The following is a 24,119-nucleotide window of genomic DNA, read 5'->3' as shown; positions in this document are numbered from 1 at the left end:
GAAAATCCTATATTCGATAACACCTGACGCACCAAGCCCCCTCAGGTTATAGACTATAGGGATAGCAAGTTGAGTGAAAGACACGAGATGGACAACACTCAGCTATCAAATGCACACACAGAAGGTCACAGTTTGTACAATGCAGAGGTTATTACTGACAATAATACTGCACTGGACTAGCTTACACAGCTATATAACAGTAGATATAACAGTACACAGTAAGAACTGGATGTATATCACAGGGTAATTGTACTATAAACCCCTGACTAAGTGCACTCTTTCTTAACTATCACTGTCTAAAAAGGCAGGTAGAATACTTAAGTGTCATGTAAAGGCACAGCGCTGACAATCAGGCGGCTTTACATAGGAGGATTTGCCAAAGCATTCCCAGGAATAGTGAGCTGAGGGATAATGGTGCCGCAGACACTGACTGGGAGTGAGGAAAAGACAGAGATGCAGCTCCAGGGCGGGAACATTTGCGGGAAATGGCCCCCTGGGGCTGGGGGAGGGGCTTCAGGTCTAAGCCTTATCCCCCTTGCTGGCAAAACCACCGGGTACTGTGGGCGATATAAGAAGTGGTTTAGAGAGAAAACCCGACCTGCGCCCATGCCCTGGTGATCTAGTGGGATCGCCTGTACTGCCACAGTGTCCACCGCCAGCGCGCGGCCCGCCTCCCACTGACCGCGCCGGATCGCGATAAAGACCGGGTCCCGCGAGCGGGTCCCACTTACCACCTCCCGAAGCGTGGCCACGCGATCCTGGAGAGCCCCAGCCGTGTGTGTCTAACATGAAGAAAACCGGAGCCTCCGCTGTAGGTACCCGGCAACCAGGGCTCGGGAGTGTACAGCGCCGCTGGGGAGAGCTGGAGCTGCAGCAGTGAATGTCACAAGACATTTACCACCGCTGCTGCCCTTGAAGTCTTCACTTTTTACCTCATAAAAAGCTTTTCTCAGGGCTGCTTGGAGCAGCCCCTCTGTTAAGTGCCTGCTTACTGCAGCACCAACTGACAAACTGAGCTCCTGTGCTGGGAGGCGGGGTTATAGAGGAGGCAGCGCTAGGCATTCTGGGAACAGTCAAAGCTTTGAGTCTGTTGGTGCCTCGGATCAAGATCCTACTCTATACGCCATTGTCCAGACTTGTGGAGCCCAGTGTACCCTGTAGCAGAAAAGTTTGTTATCGTTCATATTGTCTAGTGTGTTGACCAGTGTGTATGAGGCTTGAGTGCGCCTTGAGGATCCCAACAAGATGCCAAAATTTGAAACTTATTAAGTGGATGCTTGCCCACTGCATTGTTCTCCTGCACTCTGTTGTATGGAAAATAAATCTGTGACCGTTTTGGCCAACACAGATATGTGCGTTTCTTAGTAGGTCAGCGGACGCCAGTTAGTCGGCCAGCGACGTGTGGTGAACTAAATGGCTCAGGAGGCACTGGCTAGCACCAGAGCCAGATTTACACGCAATATATGAGCCAAAGGGTACATGTGGGCATTATACACAGGTGCAGCAGAATAAACTCCTGGAAATTTGCTGCGTTTTATTAATAATAATAATAACTTTATTTACATAGCGCTCTTTCTCCAAACAGGACTCAAGGCTGTTTAGAGATGTGCGGAAAAGAGTGCCTCACCTGCCATAGACTTTTTACTCCAGAGTTTTGGCTATAAAAATTATTAGAATAATACAATGAAGATATTTCAAACAAATGATTTGTATTTTACATATACTTTATACAGTCAAAACTCTGGCACAAACTTTAGTATGACAGTAAAAGGCTCTGCCTCGCCTGCCTCATGTCACTGGTTGGCCTGTACCCCTTATCGCATCTATTATACCCCTTAAAGCCTGTACACAGTTTGTATGGGCGATATGTCTGTGAACTCCATCGTTCACAGACATATCGCGTCAGCCCTGCAGCACAGCTACCGATATACTGGCGCATCGCTGTGTGTGTACGGGCAACCAGCCGACCGCCCGTACACAAGCTGCGGCAGCCGGCGGTGATTGACAGCTGAACTGGGCGGCTGCCCAGTTCATGACGTCAATCCCCAACGGAGCGGGCAGTGTGTATGCACAGCACACTACCCGATCCGTCCATAGATATATCTGCATATCAATTGTGTGTACCCACCATCAGCATCTATTATACAATGCATGGTGTAGAATACTACAGGCACACTTCTTCACACTAACCAGAAGCAGAACTCTGGGAGGCAACGGAGTCAGCTGCCGCCGGGCTCCTGCTTTGAAGGGGGGCACTTCTCCTCCGGTTCTGTGTGTTCAGCAACATTATTCAATTAAGTTAATTGACAGCAGACAGTTTCTCTTCCGTAGCCGACTTCCCCACTAGTCACTACACCTTACAAATCACACCCTCTTTATTATAGATATACTGGAAGCAGACACCTTATACCGCTTTCACATCGCAAATGCCGGATCTCACCCGGTAAGAGAAACGTGTCCTTACCGGGTGGGATCCGGCATTTGGTCTCCTTTGATGGCTTTCCGACCCGGCAATATACCGGGTCGGTTGCCATAGCAGCTGGGGGGGGGGCGCAGCAGCAGCAGGGGTGGAGACGGCGCTGGGAGATGAGCTCATCTCCTGCGCCGCCTCTCCCTATGCTGTGAATGGGAACCGTGTCGCATCGACGCGGCTCCCATTCACACTGCGCCTGACCCGGTATTCAACCCGGGTATAATCCTTCTTTTATACCGGGTTGAATTACCGGGTCAGGCGACCCGCTAATTCGCCGAAAGTGCTTTCACATCGCACACTGACCCGTGTCGACACGGCAATATGCCGTGTCGATACTGAGTTATTTGTGCAATGTGAAAGGGGTATTACTGATGAAGCTATTTGCTCCTATAAAGGAAACATGAGAATTCTAACTATATGAAATTATTTCTCAGACAATTACAAGTAACTTCATATACTGTAGTTAGAATTCTCATACTTCCTATGCAAGAGCAGATATCTCCATCAGTAAGGTGCATGCTACCAGTGTAATAGGTTGTGGGTTCTAATCCTGGATATGACACTTGCAAATTAATTGCCAGAGAAATAATCAGCATTGTGAGTGACTGAGCAGATCTATGTAGTGTGTGGTTGGACCCCTACATAGATCTGCCTAGTTGAAACGGGTTTTGTAGTAGCTTCATATAGTTAGAATTAGAGATGAGCGGGTTCGGTTTTACTCAGATCTCAAAACGGCATCTTATTGGCTCACGGATGATATATAGGGGGGGGGGGGGGGTGTTCTGGTATGAATGGTCGACCACTAATGGTCGACATGAGTTTTTTTACCTTTTTTTGTGTCTTTTTTTACGTAAAGTGACTGGGAACCCCAATTAGTGCACCGCGTCCCCTCGCATGGCGAGCGAGCTTCGGGCATGGTGCCTTCGCTCCGCTACCGCTTCGCTCGGCACAGATTACCGTTCCAATCGTAGTCCACGTGGATCGTAAAGTATGGAAAAGTCCCCCAAAAGAAAAAAAAGTTAAAAAACTCATGTCGACCTTTTCATGTGTCGACCATGTGTCCATGTCAATGTCGACATAACATGGTCGACCAGCTGAACGGATACCGGGGGGGATGGGGGGGGGGTATTGGGACACCAATATTTTTCTTGCCTCTGGGCAACTGGGACAAACAACTTACGCCACTGACACTAACTATCCCCATAGCTGCTGAATACAGTATACAGGAGATAAGTGAGCAGCAGCAGTAGTAACAGGAACACACCGTCTCAATACAAGTGGAAAATCTAGTTCCCTCGATGAATGGAGGCTCTTATTACATGCACAGTGTGCAGTGAAGTGCAATGGAGGAAGAGCTCTGAGGAGTCTGCTCAGGGGGCGGGAGGGAGGATACAAGGAAACAGAACCCAGGTGGGACCCTGCGGCTAAGGTCATTACCATCAGTGACAGGAGAGGGGGATCGGGCGGAGAGAGCGGTGACAGCAGGCAGGCAGGGTGTGAGGGGGAACACTGGGGTGTGAATGACCGGGAGGCGAGGAGACGGGGGAGGTGCCCGGCAGGAGGAGGAAGACTCTCGGAGGAGGAGGGTACGGGCGGGGAGGGGGAGACCGGACAGATCACTCTGAGCGGAATAAGGAAGCGGAGGTAACCGGGGTACCCCACCAAGGACCGGACCCCTGCTGCCCGGGAGCCCCCGCCAAGGACCGGACTCCACTGCTAGGAAGCCGAAGCCCAACCCCACAGGTAAGCAGGAATGAAGTTGTGGAAAGTTGGGAGCGGGGTGTGAGCTGGCTGCGCTGCGGGAACGGGCGAGCAATGCAGCAGCCGGAGAGACAAGCTGCGGGACAGCAATAAGGCACCGGCACCTACAACGGCAGAGACGGGGGGCAGTAACCAAGCTGGCTGCAGTATGTGTGGGGAAGAGGCAGAGCTGCTATGCCATGTACAGTATGGGGAGGAGAAGGTATGTGCTGAGTAGGAGAGGGTAGGTACTAGTAGGTGGCCAGTCGTAGCAGAGGGCCGGTTATGTAACAAGTGGAAAAATCTCTGGAGAGGGAAAGGAGAGCAGGCAGATAAAGCGTGTACTGTATGGTGGGTGCTGAGTATAAGAGGAGGGAGATGGCAAATGGAAGAAGAGAAGGGCATAGAGCTGGTCATTAGAAGAAGGGCATGATCATACAGATGGTTGGTAGTGAGTGGAAGAATTACAGGGAGACGGTAGGTTGCAGGTGATAGGAGAACAGTGTGGATAGGTGGCCGTGAGATGGGGCAAGTAGTTAGTGGAAGGAGGGTGGGGGACAAGTTGTGGTAGGCTAGTGCTAGAATTGTATGGAGAGGGTGGGTGGTCACTGGAAGGTTGTTGGGTATCCATTAGAGTATTGGAGAGGGTAAGTGGTGTATTGAAGGAGAGCGGGCAGAGTGGTTGCAAACAGTGTGGAGTTGAGTGGAGGAAGTCTTGGGGATAGTGGTGGAATGTCTATTGAGCAAGAAGAGGGTATGTGGTGAGTGGAATGAGGGCAGACAGAGGGTGGTTGGTGGAGATAGAAGAGTACAGAGAGGGTGTGTTGTGAGTTAAAGAATGTTATTTAGACTGTGTGTAGTTGGGAAATAAGAGAGGCACAAAAATTGTTTTGGTGAGTGGAAGAAGGAGTCTAGGGGTTGGTGGATGTCCATTGGGGTAAGGGTAGGTGGCATGTGGAAGGAGTCAGGCGGAGGGTGGGTAGCGAGTGAATGGAGAGCAGGCAGAGGGTCGGTAGCGAGGGGAAGGAGGGAAGGCAAGGGGTGGGTAGCAAGTGGGAGGAGTGAAGGCATGGTTGTTGGTAGTGTGTGGAAGAAGGGCAGGCAGAGGGTGGGTGGAGATTGGACGGTGGCGAGTGGAAGGAGGGCAGGCAGAGGGTGGGTGGCGAGTAAAAGGGGGGCAGGCAGAGGGTGGGGGGCGAGTAAAAGGGGGGCAGGCAGAGGGTGGGTGGCGAGTGGAAGGAGGGAAGGCAGAGGATGGGTGGCGAGTTAAAGGAGGACAAACAGAGGGTGGGTGGCGAGTCAGGCAGAGGGTGGCTGGTGAGTGGAAGGGGATCAAACAAAGGTTGGGTGGCGAGTCAGGCAGAGGGTGGCTGGTGTGTGAAGGAGGACAGGCAGATGGTCATTGGCGAGTGAAAAGAGGACAGGCAGAGGGTGGGTGGCGAGTGGAAAGGGGTGAGGCAGAGGGTGGTTTGCAAGTGGAAGAGGGTCAGACAGGGGGTGGGTGGCGAGTAGAAGGAGGTCAGATCATTGGCGTTTCTATAATGGGTGCAGTGTGTGCGGTGCACACGGGCCCCTGAGTCCAGGGGGGGCCCACAATGCACACACTGCACCCATTTCTCCTATACTTACCTTTCCGGAGTCCATCGCTGACCGTGTGTGGACCCCCTCCTCTACCGTAGCCGTTGCGCTGCTGCTAGCGCACTGACCACTAGAGACTCTGGCACGCTGCCAGAGTCTACAGCGCATGCGCAGGACTCCGAAAAAATGGTGCAGCAGCCATTTCTCGGAGTCCTGCGCATGCGCTGTAAACTCTGGCACTGTGTCAGAGTCTACAGCGCTCAGAGCATTAGCAGTGGCGCGACGGGTATGGGAGAGGAGGGGCCCACACATGGAGTCTGCACACTGGTCCCCTCCTCTCTAGAGACGCCCCTGGGTCAGACGGTGGATGGCGAGTGGAAGGGGGTCAGGCAGAGGGTGGCTGGCTAATGGAAGGGGGTCAGGCAGAGGGTGAGTGGAAGGAGGGAAGACAGAGGGTGGCTGGCGAGTGGAAGAGGGGCCTAGATGGCGAACGGTAGTAGATGTCCAAGCAGCAGTATACGATGCAGAATGTCATGCAGACACAAAACTAGCAGTCTAAAAACAATACTCGTGACATATACATAGTGTGTATATCCAATAACGTTGTCTTCCTGTATCTGGTTTCGCTCTGCAGAAAAAATATATATACACAAACACCTTTTCTTTATAAATCATGCACAGTAAACTTAAGCCTGAAGCAAGTGCATGCTAGGAAGGAAACATTTGTGAGACTGTTTCCAGGTGACACAAAAGGCACAAAAGTCAGGATGGACAATAGCCTACTGAGATGTAGCATAGGGGGTAATTCAGACTGGGTCGCTGCAAAGGCAGTGATCGCAGTCTGAATTACTGTGTGGAGTGCGCATGTGCAGCGGCTGCACTACGTGTGCGCACCCCGGGAGCCCAGTGAGATGCTATCTCACTGGCTGCGATCGCCTCTGCCCGACTGACAGGCAGAGGCGGTCGCGGGGTGGGAAGGGGCCTGCCAACAGCGTTAGAATGCCGTTGGTGGGGCGTGGTCCGGACAACGGAGGCGAGTCTGGACTGTTGGCAGGGAGCTACTCCTCAGGTACAAAAGCTTTTGTACCTGTGTGTGTGTGGGGGAGGGCCTGACATGCGGGGCGGACTAGCACTGTGCTGGGCGTTCCCCCGCATGTCCGAGTAATTGATCGTAGATGTGCTAAATTTAGCACATCTACGGTCACCTCTGAATTACCCCCATAATACAGGGCTTGTGCATTCAAATACAACTGAAGCTTTGAAAAATGCTGACTGCCTGGATCCCCAGCGTCTGTCTCCCAGCCACAGCCCATTCAGAAAAGTGTAATAGCTGCTACTGCATGTCATTATTTTTTAATCACATTATGATTTATTATTGAGTGGGAAAACCTTCTAAACAATTTCAAGTTCCCACATTTACATTCACATCCTCAAAGCAGAATCTAGAGAATTGCTACTATGTGTAGACTTTTAAGCTTTCAAGGAAGGGCTAGTTTCTGTTTACTTTCTGTGCATGCAGCATTGAACAGTCCATTAACCATTAAATGTAAATAGAAAATAAAATGCATGAAAAAAACATGGAATGTAAAGGACTGTAAAAGAGAACGGATGGGAATGAGCACATGAGATAATTCAGCCTATATTTAATGTGCATTTTAGATGTTAGTTCTAGGTGTTAGAAATATGCATGAACATTGAATAGTTTTGTTGAGTCTTTAACATGGTCTATGGAGCCCAGATCCTTTGGGGGGTGGGGGGCTCGATACAGGTTATAAAGTTGCATGCCAATTTCCCAGATTTGCATGCTAAGTAATTGGGTCTGATCCATTGCCCACCCTGAAACGTGTGACATTACATTGTCAGTGAGAGGAGTGTGTAGTGGATTTTGTAATGGTAAGGGGGCACTGTAATGTGGCACAATATGAACTGTAGGGCACTGTAAAGTGGCACAATCTGATCTGCTCATTGAGGAGGGCACTATAATGTAAAAAAAACAAAAACAAAACCAGGTGAACTGTAATGTGGCACAGTAGGAATTGAAGATACTGTAATGTGGCATAATATGAATTGGAGATACTGTAATATGGCATAATATGAATTGAAGATACTGTAATGTGGCATAATTTGAACTGGGGGACTGTAACATGGCATTATTTGAACTTGAGGGCACTCTAACGTGCCACAGTATGAACAGGGGACACTGTAATGTGGCATCATATGAACTGGGGACTCTATGGGGGGTATTCAATTGTTTGAAAAGTCAGTTGGGTGTCTGTTTTTTACGGTCTAACAGACAGGGAAAAACTGACACATAACCGACTTCAAACAATTGAATCCCCCCTATAAGTCATATTATGAATTGGGGATACTGTGTGGCATTTTGTGTACTGGCAGCCCTACAATGTGACATCACATGTAAACTAGGGAACTACAATGGGTCATAAAAAAATAGGACACTACTAATATTAGGACACTACTGTGATTCAGAAAACAAACTAGGGCACTATTAATTAATAACTGCTGTGGAGAGGTGTCTCAAGAATCATTGTGACAGGGGCCCCTTCATTATGTTACTATGGGGCCCACAGAGTTCTGGTTATACGCCTTGCCTTCAATCTTTTATATCTGCTGTGTTTTCCTCTGAAGCCGCTACCACTTTAGGTGCCGGAGGTATGAATAAAGGCCCGTACTGACGGGGAGATTTCCCCAGAGATGTGTGCTGAGCGGTCAAGCACAGACCGCTCAGCACTCATCCCCCCCCCCTGCTCAGCACAAAGCGACGTGCTGAGCGAGGGGGGTGGACATGAGGGGCCGCACATTCCACCCAGCGGTGAATTGAGCGACCTGCTAGATTGTGCAGGACTGCGCATCGCTGTTGCCGGCACCCCTACACACGGAGCGATGTTCAGCTAATTTCTAAGCAATCTAGTCATTAGCTGAACATCGCTCCGTGTACCCCCCTTAAGTCTAGTGTGCTTAGAACATTGTTGCTATTACTTTTCCATGTCCTTGTATGTTACAGTCACAGGGTCATCCTAAAATACATTTTCATAAAGTGTACAACATGCATTGACCCGTGTTGCGTGCTTCTGAATAGCTTGTTAAAAGGCTTCACTGTTCTTTGTTGTTTTGAATGGAAAATACCCAGTATTGGATAAACAATGTTTTCATTGTTTTAACTTAAGCCCAGTACACATGTGGGAGATGCGTGCTGAGCGATCTAGCACAGACCACTCAGCACACATCTCTCCCCCCACTCAGCGCGATGTGTGCTGAGCGAGAGGGGAGGACGGGGGCCGCTCATTTCACCCAGCTGTGTAATGAACGATCTCACTAGATTTGGCATGCATGCATGCCAAATCTAGAGCCTGCGATAGTGACGCTGTCGCCGGCACCCTACACACGGAGAGATCCGTGCTTACTTTCTAAGCCGTTTAGTCAGATTGCTTACAATTTAAGCAAGGATCTCCCCGTGTGTATCCCCCTTAACTCTTGGATTTAGTGTACTTGTTTTCGATAACCAGCAAAGGTAAATTGGTTACGCCATTATTACTGACCTAGAGCTGGTGTTTGAATACATTAATATGTTAATGGTTGTTTTTAAATTATGTTTGACTGTTAAATCCTGCAAGGGTTATAGATGTGTTTAAGAATGGTCTTATACGTGTGTTACTCTCCATGATGTTATTGTGCCGCCGCCTGATTGGTTTGTAGAGCCTACCTTGTTTATATATTCACTGATTTGGTGCAGGCTGCATATGGGAAGCTGTTAAAATTTTGCCAGTCAGGATCCTGGCGGTCACAATACTGACGCCAGAATCCTGACAGGCGATGAAATGCCGCTGCCGGAATACTGGCGACACAGGCTATTCTCCATCTGTGGGTGTCCACGACACCCATAGAGGGAGAATATAACCTGTGGTAAGCGCAGCGAGCCACCGTGCCCACAGGGTGGCTTTCTCGCCCCGCTGTCGGCATTCTGATGGATGGGATCCTGCTGTAGGAATCGTGACAGCCGGCATCCCGTCCACCGGTAAATAGTACGTATCCCCTGCATATGTCTGCACACAGCGGTGAACACCTACCAGAGGGAGCCGAACCTGCTGCCAAGTTTAATATGAAGAGACGTACTGTATCTGCTGCCCACTGATGTGCAGAGGCATTTCTGAGGCCAAGGCTGATATGCTGAACTGCATTTCAGGAACTCATTTTAGTATGTATATGTTTTTGTTTTTTAACTGCACCCCTGTTCCTTTACATATCCTTATTGGCATCTCCTACTGCTGGTTTGGGGCATAGTGGGCCATGAGAGATCTGTCCTTTTCCCAATGGCTCCCCACTTTAACTTTGACATTCCTTGGTACCCCACTTCTGCCCTGCTGGAAATGTCTGTGTGAACATGGCGGCCAGCTGCTCCCATGTTCCAGTTCAGTGAACTTGACAGGCTTCCCTCAATTACTGTGGGATCTCCCCTCAACCCAGTTGAACATTACCAGAATGCGGAATCAGATGGTAAAGTGCATCATCTGCTCAGGATTATAGTTGTTTGTGCTTTGGGCAGTAAACATGCTAAGCAGAAATATTGCTTTTTGCTTCAATTTAGAGAGTCTTGCTTCTGTTATCCATCACTATGTAGTAATAAAGAGGAATCTATATATATATATATATATATATATATAGTGTGTTAATGCAAAAGTCCCGGCACTCACTGTGAATAAGCTGTTATGTGCTGCGGTGCCCTCCCGGAGAAATGCAGGATTCCTCTTTATGAAGTGAAGAAATAAGGCAGCACTCTTGCAGACTCGTTAGCAATGTAAAAGGCTGGTCAGTTTATTACCTAATAAAATAAATAATAAACTGACCAGCCTTTTACATTGCTAACGAGTCTGCAAGAGTGCCGTCTTATTTCTTCACTATATATATATATATATATGTATGTATGTATGTGTGTATGTGTGTGTATATATATATATATATATATATATATATATATATATATATATATTATGAGAGAGACAGCTAAAAGCTTATTCTCTGCACACATCGGGCAGAGAAATTTAATTATGTTAACAGCAATTTATCTGTACACTCTGTGTTTGTCCGCAGGGAAGGATTACAGCAATTTATTGTAATGTACATGCGGTTCAAAAACCGTGTCCTCCAGAATTATCCTCTCCATGGTTTGCGGTGTTTCAGTCTGCTGTATGGCGTTTCTATATTCTCTCTATACTGGCTGCAGTTCCTGCCAACTGATACTCCTAAGCTCTACTATTTTTAATTTTTTTTAATTTTTATTATACACATTGGAAATTCACTGTACAATGAACGCAGTGCTGTATTGCTCCACTACCACATAGATCAACAATCACAGATTTACAAAACATTACGGACTTTCAAAATGCTTGCTGGATATACATCTGCGTAATACTTCTGCAGTTGGTCACATTGAGTAAGAGAAGAAAGGTGTTGCAGCCACATCTCTACCCTTGCCACATCTATTTACTGCTTGTTTCCACATTCATAGCGGTAGAAAAGGTTGCGGCTTCTGATTGCAACACTTCATAAACCCTGGTCTGTACCATGTAGCATTTTAGTTCCTGGTACCTACATTGTTTGTGCTCTTTACATGATGGATAATTGTCAGTTTACTGGATAATCTAGTAGTTCCTGAAGATTCAGTAACATGAAGAATAGAGGTTGTGATGCCACTTCATTGTTTTCTATAATAAAACTTGTTCATCTGGATCTAAGCCTAATATGCATTTGCTACCATGTATAGTAATAAGGGATGAATTGTTATGAGTAAGCTTTCAGTGTCAAAATAGATTATTTTACTACTTAAAAAAACAAAGTTACTTTGTTTATGCCACCACACTCCGAGAAAGTTTAGCCCATGTTCCAGGTCACTGACTTTGATCAATAATTAACTGCCCTGTTTGCAGTGGTGCATATTAAAGTAGTTTTTACCTACATTACTTTTTTGTGTAAAAACAAAATAGATCATCGAAGTGTTTCAGGTATAGGAGGGAATTCAATTGTTTAATGGGCGCCATAGCAGCAATTCAGTTATGCTGCCGTATGAGCGCACATGCTACCAGCACCGTATGTGTGAAAAATGACTCATTTGGGTACCCAAATGGCACTTTTTGTGTCGCACACAGGACTTAAAACAGCTAAGCCCTGCACGATAAAATAAACAAAAACAATATGAATAGTACCCCCTGATTTCTGGTCACTATAGAAGGGAGATTGGGTGTGCATAAACAATTGAATTGCCCCCATGAAGTCATTTTGTTTGTGAATAAAGCATACCACATACCACTGCCCAATTTGAGGGGGATCATCATCATAGATATTGCAATCATAGAATCTGTATACTTTATATGGGTATATCATACTACTAGTACTACACAAGTGTCCGTTTTCCCATGTTTGTATTGGGCCCTCGTATGGCTCACCTTCTACAGTGTAACCTTCGTATTGCACCCAACATGGCTGCCTCATCTGGTACGCTTGTGAATGGGATGAAAAATACATGGACCTGGTGGTTTTGTTGGGACCCTACTCTGAGTGTTAAGACGTTACAATCTCCCCATCTTGTGTCATGTCTTCTAGGGGTAGACTATTCCACCCAGGGTAATCCTACACAGTGCGCCCAAGGTGGCTGCCTCATCTGGTTCCTTGTGAGGGTGGAATACACAACCCTTGGAAGTTGTTACCCAAAATGCTGCCCTACACCAATCCTGCATTATGCTTTCTGTGTGCTCAAGGTTTTCTTTTATGTCTGTGTGGCTTGCAATTGCAGTACTAAATAAATCTTCTGTATTATGTGCATTGTTTTTGATGTCTGTAAAGCGCCTTGAGTGCTATATAAATAAAATTATTATTTTACCCAACTATCAGTTCCAAATGTATCAGTTGATATATACTGTAAATATTGAGTCTAGATCTATATACATAAAAACAGGTGTTTTCTTAGCTGTAGTTATATATTTCACATTCTTTGAGAACATCCTTCTTGGTATAGTTGTTTTTAGTTATATTTGTAAAGAATAAAAACAATTAAAGCAGTCTCAGGTGGACACTTTTGAGATCCTTCATTTTCTGGCCAGGAACCCGCAGAATTTTAAAGTGATGTCTCGTTCAGACACCATAATATAAGAAGGGAATAGGTAATATATTTTACCCTGCCACAGAAATGTGATTCCACATGTCCAAAATGCTTTCCATATTCACTTTCATAGTAAACTAACTGATCACATCCTTACTTTAGAATGATACAGTTTCAAGATCAAAAAAATATTGGCATTACTTCTAACATTTTATTCAGGCATTATTTAGACATAATAAGCCAGGTCCCAATTCACAAAAAACCCAGCTAGTCATACCCACTTCAGACCAAGCCATGCCCACATCCCATGCGCCCTGCCACTTTCAGATCCCACAAATAGGGGATGTGTAGCTGAAATAGCGGCTGCTGCAGTAGTGTCTGTTTTCCCTTATGTTAAGATATGGATAAAGAAAAGTTGTCTGAATTTCCATAGTTCTGACATTATAATAAGATTGCACTATAGCGACCAATACCTTAAATGAAGGCAGCCATATGTCACTTATCTAGAGAATATTGAAATCCCTTTCACTGATGCATAGGTCTCAGTGGTGTCGCTATTTCTTAGTGATTGGTAGGCTTCATGTTGCTGCAGCACACTAATACCCCTTTCTGACATACTGTAAGCCTAAAACTCAGGTTTGCACGTGAACGCACATCGTCCCAGGTCTGGCTTGTGGGCCTAATTCAGTTGAGTTGATCACAGCAGCAAGTTTGTTAGCAGATGGGCAAAACCATGTGCATTGCAGGTGGGTAGTTGTAACATGTGCAGAGAGAGTTAGATTTGGGTGTGGTGTGTTCAAACTGAAATCTAAATTGCAGTGTAAAAATAAAGCAGCCAGTATTTACCCTGCACAGAAACAAAATAACCCACCCAAATCTAACTCTCTCTGCAAATGTTGTATCTGCCACACCTGCAGTGCACATGGTTTTGCCCAACTGCTAACAAATTTGCTGCTCCGATCAACTCTGAATTACCCCCTGTGTCTTAAAGGGTCAACCCAGGTTGACAGTCCTGGATCCATGCTATAAGGGTTTATCCCAGGACTTACAACCTGGGTCGACGGTCGTCTGAAAGGTGCGACCCGGGTCTTAATGACTTAGGTCATGACTAAAAGAATTTGATTGGCCAGGTACAGTAGTCCTTGGAGATGATATCATCTCCAATAGTAACCTGGCATGGTTGCATGGCGAGCGAAGCAAGACATTCATGGGAACGCTGTGCACTAATTGGGGTTCCCAGTCATTTTACAGAGAAAACAACACCAAAAATAAAAAAAATTCAAAACTGATGTTGACATTTTTCCTGTGTTGACCTTTACCATGTCGACCATTTGTCAACATTGACATTTTTTCTATGTTGACCTTGTGCCTGTCGACCTAGACACTGTTAACCTTTTTCAGGTCAACCCATTGAGCCATAACCGGGTGTGCCACATATTATATTACTAAATGGAAGCATACAGAGGGGCAAAAAAGTATTTGGACAGGCACCGATTGTGCAGGTTGACCCACTTAAAAACATGAGAGAGGTCTGTCATTTCCATCATAGGTACACTTCAACTGTGAGAGACAGAATCTGAAAAAAAACCTAGGAAATCACATTGTATGATTTTTAAACAATTTATTTTTATATTCTTGCAGAAAATAAATATTTGGACAATCAAAAAGTTTACCTCAATACTTTGTAATATAACCTCGGTTGGCAGTTACAGAGGTCAAACGTTTCCTATAGTTCTTGACCAAGTTTGTACACACTGTAGCAGGTATTTTGGCCCACTCTTCCATGCAGATCTTCTCTAGATCTGTCATGTTTTGGGGCTGTCGCCGGGCAACACGGACTTTCAACTCCCTCCACAGATTTTCTATTGGGTTCAGGTCTGGAGACTGGCTAGGCCACTCCAGGACCTTGAAATGCTTCTTACGGAGCCACTCCTTAGTTTCCCGGGCGGTGTGTTTGGGGTCATTGTCATGCTGGAAGACCCAGCCATGTTCCATCTTCAATGCTCTTACTGAGGGAAGGAGGTTTTTGCCCAAAATCTCACAATACATGGCCCCATTCATCCTCTCCTTAATACGGATCAGTTGTCCTGTCCCCTTTGCAGAAAAGCAGCCCCAAAGCATGATGTTTCCACCCCCATGCTTCACAGTGGGTATGGTGTTCTTGGGATGCCATTCATCATTCTTCTCCCTCCAAACACGGCGAGTGGGGTTTATAGCAAAAAGTTTGATTTTGCTCTCATCTGACCACATTACATTCTCCCAATCCTCTTCTGGATCATCCAGATGGTCACTGGCAAACTTTAGATGGGCCTGGACATGTGCTGGCTTAAGCAGGGGTACCTATCGAGCACTGCTGCAGGATTTCAATCCATGACGAAGTAGTGTGTTACTACTGGTAAACTTACTACTGGGACTGTGGTCCCAGCTCTTTTGAGGTCATTGACCAGGTTCTCCCGTGTAGTTCTAGGCTGTTTCCTCACTGTTCTCAAGATCATTGATACCCCATGAGGTGAGATCTTGCATGGAGCCCCAGGTCGAGGGAGATTGTCAGTGATCTTGTATTTCTTCCATTTAAAAAAAAAAAAAAAAAAATTTTTTTTTTTTTTTTTAAAGAATAAATCATTTTTCTCAAACATCGGAACATCGGTCTGGAAGATTGGTAACATAGGAACATCGTGACCATTGCAGTGTTACTTTTTACACCCAAGACAGCTGCCAGGTACACAGGGGGGTGCTGGGGGTGGCTTGGGGGGGTTGGTTTACACTTTTCCAGCGGCTGCCATTGTCTGCAGCCGCTGGGTGGGGGATCCTGCCGTGCTGACCGATCAGCAGTGATCGGCAGCACGGCAAACACTGAGTGGAGGGTGCAGGGAGGCAGGGAAGTTCCCCTTCCCTGCAGCTGCAAACAATGTTTATCTGACTGGTCGCATCCTGTGTGACCAAGTCAGATAACACACTTGCTGGTGTGGTCGCATCTTATTTGACCATTCCAGCCAAGTGGTTAAAGCAGCATTAATCACTACATTTTATTTCCCTATTCCTTCCCACCTCAGTAGCACCAGGGGCTTCTCCTTTTCGGTAATTTAAAACTGGCAAAACTTTACATTTGCTTTGTTAAAATGGATTTGGAAAATGCACAAGTGAAGACCAATCAGAAAGCACACTGTCCATTATTACTGCTAACACACTCGCCTAACTCACAATTTTGTTGCGTTCGCCCCCCCCCCCCCCCCCCCCCCCCCACACACACACACACACAAACACACACACGCAGCCCACCCCGGCGCCAAAATCCTGAACGTTGGCATAAGGCTGGCTTCAAAACTCTGATGGAGATCAGGATTCCGGCCGTTAAAATACTGATGGACAGAATCCTGAAAGTTCTTCCAGCAGGGCGCACTTGCGTCCTTCCGCGGGGGTGTTAGGTTTAGGCATTAGAAGGGGTTTAGGGTGAAGGGTATGGTTAGGTACCGGGGAAGGGAGGATTGGGGTTAGGCACCTACAAGGGAGGGTTAGGTTAGGGGGCAGCGGGGGTTAGGGTACTTTCTGGGAGGCTGTCGGGATTCTGATGGTCGGGATGCTGCTTTACTAAAATGTTTAAACTTTGCCTCTATATGTATTCTGTAGAACATGTGACATGAGGGATGTGGTCAAAATACCGGCAGTCAGCATCCCAATGGTTAGAATCCGGACACATCCTGGCGGTAAGTACTGGACTTTAGGTTAGGGCATACTTGCCTACCTGACCCTCTCCATGAGGGAGAAAATGCTCTGTTCCTGGACTTTCCTGGTAATGTATGATTGCCATCACCTGTGGTGAGCTACTTAATTGATAAGAAAGGTGTTTCACCACAGGTGATGGCAATCATACATTACCAGGAGAGTCCAGGAACAGAGCATTTTCTCCCTCATGGAGAGGGTCAGGTAGGCAAGTATGGGTTAGGGGTAGGCTCTAGGGTAGGGGTGGGCAACATGCGGGCCGGATGCGGCCCGCGAACCGATTCTGCCTGGCCCGCTGTCCCATACCACTGTGCAATGACAAGCGGCCCGGCTGAGCCGCTTGTCATTGCGCTACGAAGCTCCGAGACGCAGCGCCGCTGAGGAAATACCCGGTCTGCTGACCGGGATTTCCTCTGTGACATCAGGCGCTGGGCGGCATAGGGGCGGAGCCACGGCAGGAGAGTGCAGCGGGTAGCAGCAGCGGCTCTGCGCAGCGGGCAGCGGATCTGGCAGGGAAGGTGGATAATCTGGGCAGCAGATCTGCCACAGTGAAAAAAACACATCTAAGGTAAAGCTGCTATATGGGTACGGGGTGGGGTGGGGAGGGGGTGGGGGGGGGGAGGAGGAGGAGGAGGGCGGGGGGGAGAGGAGGAGGAGGAGGGAGAGTGGAGAGGAGGGGGGTAGAGACTGCTGTATAGGTTCAGGGGAAGGGGTGAAGGGGGGTATTGACTGCTATGTGGGTTCAGGGGTGGGGGAAGGGGGGTAGAGACTACTATATGGGTTTAAGGGAGAGGGGAGCTGTGAATACGATTGATAACAGCATTACACAGGATGCTGTTTGTTTGTTTGTTTTCAGCAGTTTTTTATTTTTATTTTTTTTATTACTGGATATGTTTTTTAAGCCAAGTACCCACGGGCCGATTTGGGAGAGATGTGTGCTGAGCGAACCGCTCAGCACACATTTCTCCTGCCGCTCAGCACAGCGCGATCTGTGCTGACCGTGCGGGGGGAGACGAGGGGGGGCGATCACTTCACCCAGCGGGTGAAGTGAGCGACCCGCTAGATTGGCCTGCATGCAATCTAGCAGCAGCGATAGCGATGTGCGGGGCCGCGCATCGCTATCGCTGAGGGGGCTACACACATGGTGTGTGTGTTTTTACAGTTATATATATATATATATATATATATATATATATATATATATATAATGGATGGAGACAGGCGGCACTCAAGCAGCCTCAAATAGAGTGAAAAAAGCGGTCCGTTTATTGATCCATATTGGATCAATAAACGGACCGCTTTTTTCACTCTATTTGAGTCTGCTTGAGTGCCGCCTGTCTCCATCCATTATATTGAGGATCAGCATTGTTTCTCTAGGAGGGCACTGCAGCACATTGCCATTTGGAGAGGGAGTGCCGGGATTACTACACTTTGTGTATATATATATAAAAAACTATGGGCCTAATTCAGAACTGATCGCTAGGGTGTGATTTTTGCACTGCTACGATCAGGTAGTCACCGCCTACAGGGGGAGGAGGGTAATCGCATGTGCAGGAGAGCTGCAGAAACAGAAGTTTGTGCAGTCTCTGCGCAGCCCAGGACTTACTCTTCCAGTGGGATGATCGGGGCCGGAGCTGACGTCAGAAACCCTCCCTCCAAACGCCTGGTCTCTCCTGCTTTTTTCCGTGCACTCCTCTAAACCGGTCAGTTACCACCCACAAACGGCCTCTTTCTGTCAATCACCTTGCGATCGCCTGTACGATCGCTTTGTTCGCACCATCCCATCACTGCCCGACGCTCCCCAGCGCGGCGGACCGACGTGCCTGCGCACTGCAATGCATGTGCAGTTCAGACCCGATCATCTGCTGTGCGAAAATACACAGCTGCGACCGGGTCAGAATTGGGCCCTATAACGGGTCTTATTTTTCAGCAACTGCTGACTAAGAAGCTGATTCAGACCTGATCACTGTGCTGCAAATTTTGCTGTCCTGCGTTCGGGTAGTCGCCGCCCCCAGGGGGAATGTAAATTCACCCGTGCAAGTGTACGATCGTATGTGTACGCAGAGCTGCAAAAATCTACTTTGTGCAGTCTCTGCGCAGCCCAGGACTTACTCCTACAAATATTTGTCATTCATATTAGTCCCCGCCCATGTGTGTGGCCCTCGAACATTCACTGGAAGTGTTAAGCGGCCCCCCAGCTGAAATAATTGCCCACCCCTGCTCTAGGGGGAAGGTCTATGCATTCTTAGTACCATCATTTAAGCTAATTATCTCTTAATCATGGAACATTTTGTAGGCAAGAACAGTTTTATATAAGACTAATGTTGTAATTACTCACTAATTCCCCTTTTGGTGTTCCTACATGCATTAAAAGGTCCGTTTTGTCTTGATGGTTTACAAGAGGATTCTGGTTGTCTGTTAAAACAGGAACAAAGTATATGATTTAGAATAGATGTACAGCATGCAAGTGAATTCTTTCCAGCACTCCGGATAAAAGGATGAGGCCTCAGAATAATTGCTCTGGGAGCTGTTTATGTTTCTCACCACTGGCTTACATCAAAGGGCCAGTATCAGGGCGGAATACAATGCCTTTATATCTACAGGATAAGAGGGTTAGGGGAATGGTGTACATGTAGGTCTAATCGGGGCTCCCAGACTCTTGCTTTGTAGCTGAGTCTGGGTGTATTTTTGCTTTGTTTTCTTTTTTGCATGTGTTGCGGGATCCGATCTGAAGATCGACAGTATCTAGGTCGACAATGTTTAGGTCGACCACTATAGGTCGACAGTCACTAGGTCGACATGGATAGAAGGCCGACAGGGTTTCTAGGTCGACATGTGCTAGGTCGACAGGTCTAAAGGTCGACATGAGTTTTTCACTTTTTTTTTTTTTTTCATACTTAACGATCCACGTGGACTACGATTGGAACGGTAATCTGTGCCGAGCGAAGCGGTAGCGGAGCAAAGGCGCCATGCCCGAAGCATGGCGAGCGAAGCGGTGCACTAATTTGGGATCCCGGTCACTCTACGAAGAAAACGACACAAAAAAAAATTAAAAATCCTCATGTCGACCTTTAGACCAGTCGACCTAGCACATGTCGACCTAGAAACCCTGTCGACCTTCTGTCCATGTCGACCTAGTGACTGTCAACCTAAACATTGTCGACCTAGATACTGTCGATTTGATGAACCACACCCTGTGTTGCTGTATTTTACATAGCAGTGGAAATATATGCGCAACGTTAGCATTTTCAAAACCGTAATAAAGTATCATTTGTGTGAAGTCACATGCTACCTGTTTACACAGTGACACAAAATATATTAGCTTTCTTAGGTACAGTAGGAAGGTATCAGCCTCTCCTAATAACACAAGTGACTCATATTTAACTCTTCCTATACGATATGAGAAACCTGCTGAGCATTAAAGCTTGATTCCAGAAATAATGTACTTCCTTTTTCTGGCCAGGCCTACTCTTAAGAAGTACTCGTTCAAACTCCCTCTCCCCCGCCCCCACCAGCCCTCGCTGTCATTTCATTTGCACAGATGTGAATTGCAGAAGTTCCAAATATTTTTTACATTACTAAAATCGGGGACGCATGCTGTCAATGTCATACCACAAGACTTTTTTGTATTGTTTTGAAAGTGCTGCGTGGCTGCAGATGTGTATCAAATGTCATTACATATACGGATTGCTTTGGGTGCAAAAACCTTATTTAAAGTAGTTTTGCCATAAATGATGGATGTCATTGCAGGAGGACTTGCATGAATTGGTATGTGAATAATTCAGATGACAGTAGTTTTTGTTTCCCGATCTTTAGTCACAAACTTAGGTGTAGTATAAACAGCAATGCATTCAAGAGGGTCTGTTTCAAAAGCTTTGACATTAGAATGCCCCTGACAACTGCATGCTGGCCTCTTCTGGAGCGCGGCATTCACAGAGCAAGTGGAGACTTGAAATCTGCTTCTCTATTTTGCTGTATGTAGCAAGTCATGGGCTGGTTTAACCAGTTTCAGATCCATTCTTTGTGTATGTGGGTGTTTGTGTTTTTTTTTTTTTTTTCAACAAGTTTTATTGATCCTTTTATATGTAGAGAAACTATTCTAAAATACAAATAGGTACAGATAAATCAGTACAGATAGGACCTGATTCATATTGCACGCTGTTCCAGTGTTCACGCAGTTGAGTGATTGTCGGTGGTCTGTGCATGCGTTCCAACCACAATGCACATGTGCGGCAATCGAATTGTGATTATGGATGCATTGAGAATTAATTTGCAAGTGATTGATTTTGGCGTGTGCATTGGGTAGCATCTGTGATGTTGAGCGCTGATAACATGGCTCCAGTGCCTCTGTTAGGGCAGCAATGCACTGACTGCATACAATGCTGTGTACCTAATGGAGTTGCAGACAGCTGCAATGGCTCCAGTGAGTGTCTCAATACGTGTTGGCTGTTGCATTAGCATATTTTCACACTTTCATAGCTACAAAAATCACAGCTGTGGCAGCAATAGCAGGTAACTATGAATCAGCCCCATACTGCCATAGGGAAACTGCAGGCTCTCATAAAGCAAGTCATCCCTTGGAGTGCATGTAAACGGACACTGGTTATCTGGTTATGGGAAGTACAGATGGTGTAGTGGTCAGCATTACTGCCTCACAGCACTGAGGTCCAGGGTTTGATTCCCATCATGGCCCTAACTGCGTGGAGTTTGTATACACAGGGGTGAGGTAAAATAGCAAGAGAGGTAAATGAGATGAGCAGCAGCATTAATGGTATATTGAAGTCAGCAGAGGTTAGAAGGTGAAGGCTGTAGCATTGTAGGTGGAAAATGACAAGTTCACGGATGAGAGGTTTGATTTCATCCATGGCGTGAAAAGGCCTTATTCTAGAAAGATTGTGAAGGTGGAAGTAGAAAGCGTGGAGTAAAGAAATAGGAGCTAGATGAAAGACCGTTTAAGGCACGAGAGGTTGTGGGAGGAAAGGCAAATTTGGGTTTCATCAGCGTAGAGCTGGTATCAGTGGCCGAAATTGTTTATGATATCCTTGAGCATTGAGGTGTAAAGGGAGAAGAGAGATGGGGACCAAGAACAGACCCTTGGTGGGACACTAACTGGTAGAAGGGGAGATGAACTGAGGAGAGAGAGAGAGAAGGAGCAGTAAGAGAGGCATGAGGTCAACCATGACGGGAAAGAGTCAAGTGATTTAAAGGAAGAGAGGGTGGTCCACAGTATCAAAGGCAGCAGATTGGTCAAGGAGGGTTTAGCAGTGAGGCATTCACTAGTGACTTTAGTCAGGCATGTCCAAACTGCGGCCCTCCAGTTGTTGTGAAACTACATATCCCAGCATGCCCAGACACAGTTTTGCTGTCGGAGAATGCTAAAGCTGTGTCAGGGCATGCTGGGATGTGTAGTTTCTCAACAGCTGGAGGGCCGCAGTTTGGACATGCCTGCTTTAGGTAGAGCAGTTTCTGTTGAGCAGAAGAATGAAAACGGATTGAAAGTACCTCGGTAAGCCAGTGTAAAAATCTATCTCTTCATCCATTAACAAAATGCGGCCCACCTCCCAAACCTTGATGGCCTGATCGATTATAAGGGTAGTGAAGAAAGGTAAATCTGCAGATATATTTTATTCCAGATCCCCCCCACATGCAAAGCTAAGTGTACTGGGGATTAATTTCAGAAAAATTGTCCTTGACAAATATAGAGTGGTTTGTTGGACCATATATACTGTATAAGAAAATTACTTGTGTCAAACTAATACAAACAGGCATAGATACAGGGAGTCTTGAGTAGACACTTTTTTTTTGCTGCATGCATATAAAATAATGGATCTGTATGTTCTATAATAAGCATAGTAACCTGTCTGACTGCCAAATATGTAAACTTCTCAATCATCCTAAATTGTAACTGCAAACCTCTGATGGTTGACCCAAAATGTCAGTGAGGAACTGGCTTATTAGTTCTAGTAAATGACTTAGCCTGAGTATATCCCACCTATTTTAAAACGGCTAAGGAGCCCTGCAGAAGATTAGGTATCAATGTCATCCACAATTTTCTCCAAATTGCCCCCTTCTGGACCTCAAATAATGCAGTTAGCTTTAATAAGCGAAGCGTGGCGTTCAGTAACTGTATGATATAATAAAGGGCAAAAGGGACACCCCTTGCTGAGAGGATTCAGCCCTTTTACGAAAGATTGTATCATGTTACAGTTACTACATAGAAGTATACTAACTCAAATTAATATAAAACTATTTTAAAACACAAAGCAGCATGTGTAAAGCTATGTCTCTACTACCATAATACTATGTGTTTACATGGATTTTTAAGTGCATGTGAAAAAGGGTACTAGATTCATCTTTAAGTGTATATCTAAACCTGTATATTTGGGCATCACGGATGGTGTAATGGTTAGCATTACTGCCTCACAGCACTGAGGTCATACCCACTATGGCCCTAACCGTGCGTCTTTTGTATATTCTCCCCGTGCTTGTATGGGTTTCCTCCGGGTACTCCCACAATCCAAGAAATATACTGGTACTGTAGGTTACTTGGCTCCCAACAAAAAATGTACTTTAGCGTGAATGTAGTAGGTAATATAGGTTGTAAGCTCCACTGTGGCAGGGACTGATGTGAATGGCTATTTGCACTTTAACATGTATTCAAAATCACATATCAATCACCAGTGAGTAATTTGCTCCAGAGACTGTACTGTAATACATTATTTCTTCCTGTAGACTAGGATTTGTGATTATTAGTGCATATATAGCTAACGATAAACAGACTAACACCTATTCACAGGAGGGGTGGTCTTCTGTATGCCGAATGTCGGGATCCCGGCGCACAGTATACCGGCGACGGAATCCCGACACCCGGCATACCGACAGGTATTCTCCCTCGTGGGGGTCCACGCCCCCCCTGGAGGGAGAATAAATTGCGTGGTGCACGTAGCGCGCCACCGTGCCCGCAAGGGGCTCACTTGCGCTTTCCACGCTGTCGGTATGCCAGCGGTCGGGCTCCTGGCGCCGGTATGCTGATCGCCGGAATACCATACTACACCCCACAGGAGAATTGTCATGCATGTAGATAAAGAAAGTGTATAACAGGCTGAATATTTTTGCAGTGGAAAAGGATTTCAATGAATGGTATTCCTAGTTAATTGTGAGTTGGCCTCTACCTGTGTTGTTGTACATGTGTGCAGATGTAATCCATTTATTATACAATACAATTTAATGAAACTTGTTGGTACAGTGGGAAGTGTAGAGGTGGTATAATCAAACTCTGTGGTTTGCCATTCAGATATATACTTCCTAAATGGCCAATCAATATGCTGGGATCATTTACAGTTACCAATACCATGACTGCAGCCATTACCATGTCTTATGTGTTGGACTGTGTTCATTTAGCCCCCATTTCAGAGGTTACTGTAGCTGCCTTGTATATCTATATTCTATAAGAAATGATGGTCAAATTGTGGTGTCTGAGTCTGAACCAACATGGGA

General features: G+C 46.3%; 1 protein-coding gene across 2 annotated transcripts in view; it reads left to right on the top strand.

The window, feature by feature from the left end:
* Positions 1–3,860: 3,860 nt before the first annotated feature.
* PRKCD (protein kinase C delta) overlaps positions 3,861–24,119 on the top strand; it is a 176,467-nt gene continuing 156,208 nt past the window's right edge. Inside the window, exon 1 of one of the 2 annotated variants that reach the window (XM_063940690.1) lies at positions 3,861–4,216. Coding sequence is in view for 1 of the 2 variants with exons in the window: in XM_063940689.1 (XP_063796759.1) it covers positions 4,383–4,436 (54 nt within the window). In the remaining variant the exon portion in view is untranslated. Of the gene's footprint in view, positions 4,217–4,283; positions 4,437–24,119 lie in introns of those variants that run through there. The other variant, XM_063940689.1, reaches the window with a different exon arrangement.

The sequence above is a fragment of the Pseudophryne corroboree genome, chromosome 9 (genome assembly GCF_028390025.1).
Source record: "Pseudophryne corroboree isolate aPseCor3 chromosome 9, aPseCor3.hap2, whole genome shotgun sequence".
NCBI lineage: Eukaryota > Metazoa > Chordata > Amphibia > Anura > Myobatrachidae > Pseudophryne > Pseudophryne corroboree.
This window is presented reverse-complemented; position numbering and strand designations above follow the sequence as displayed.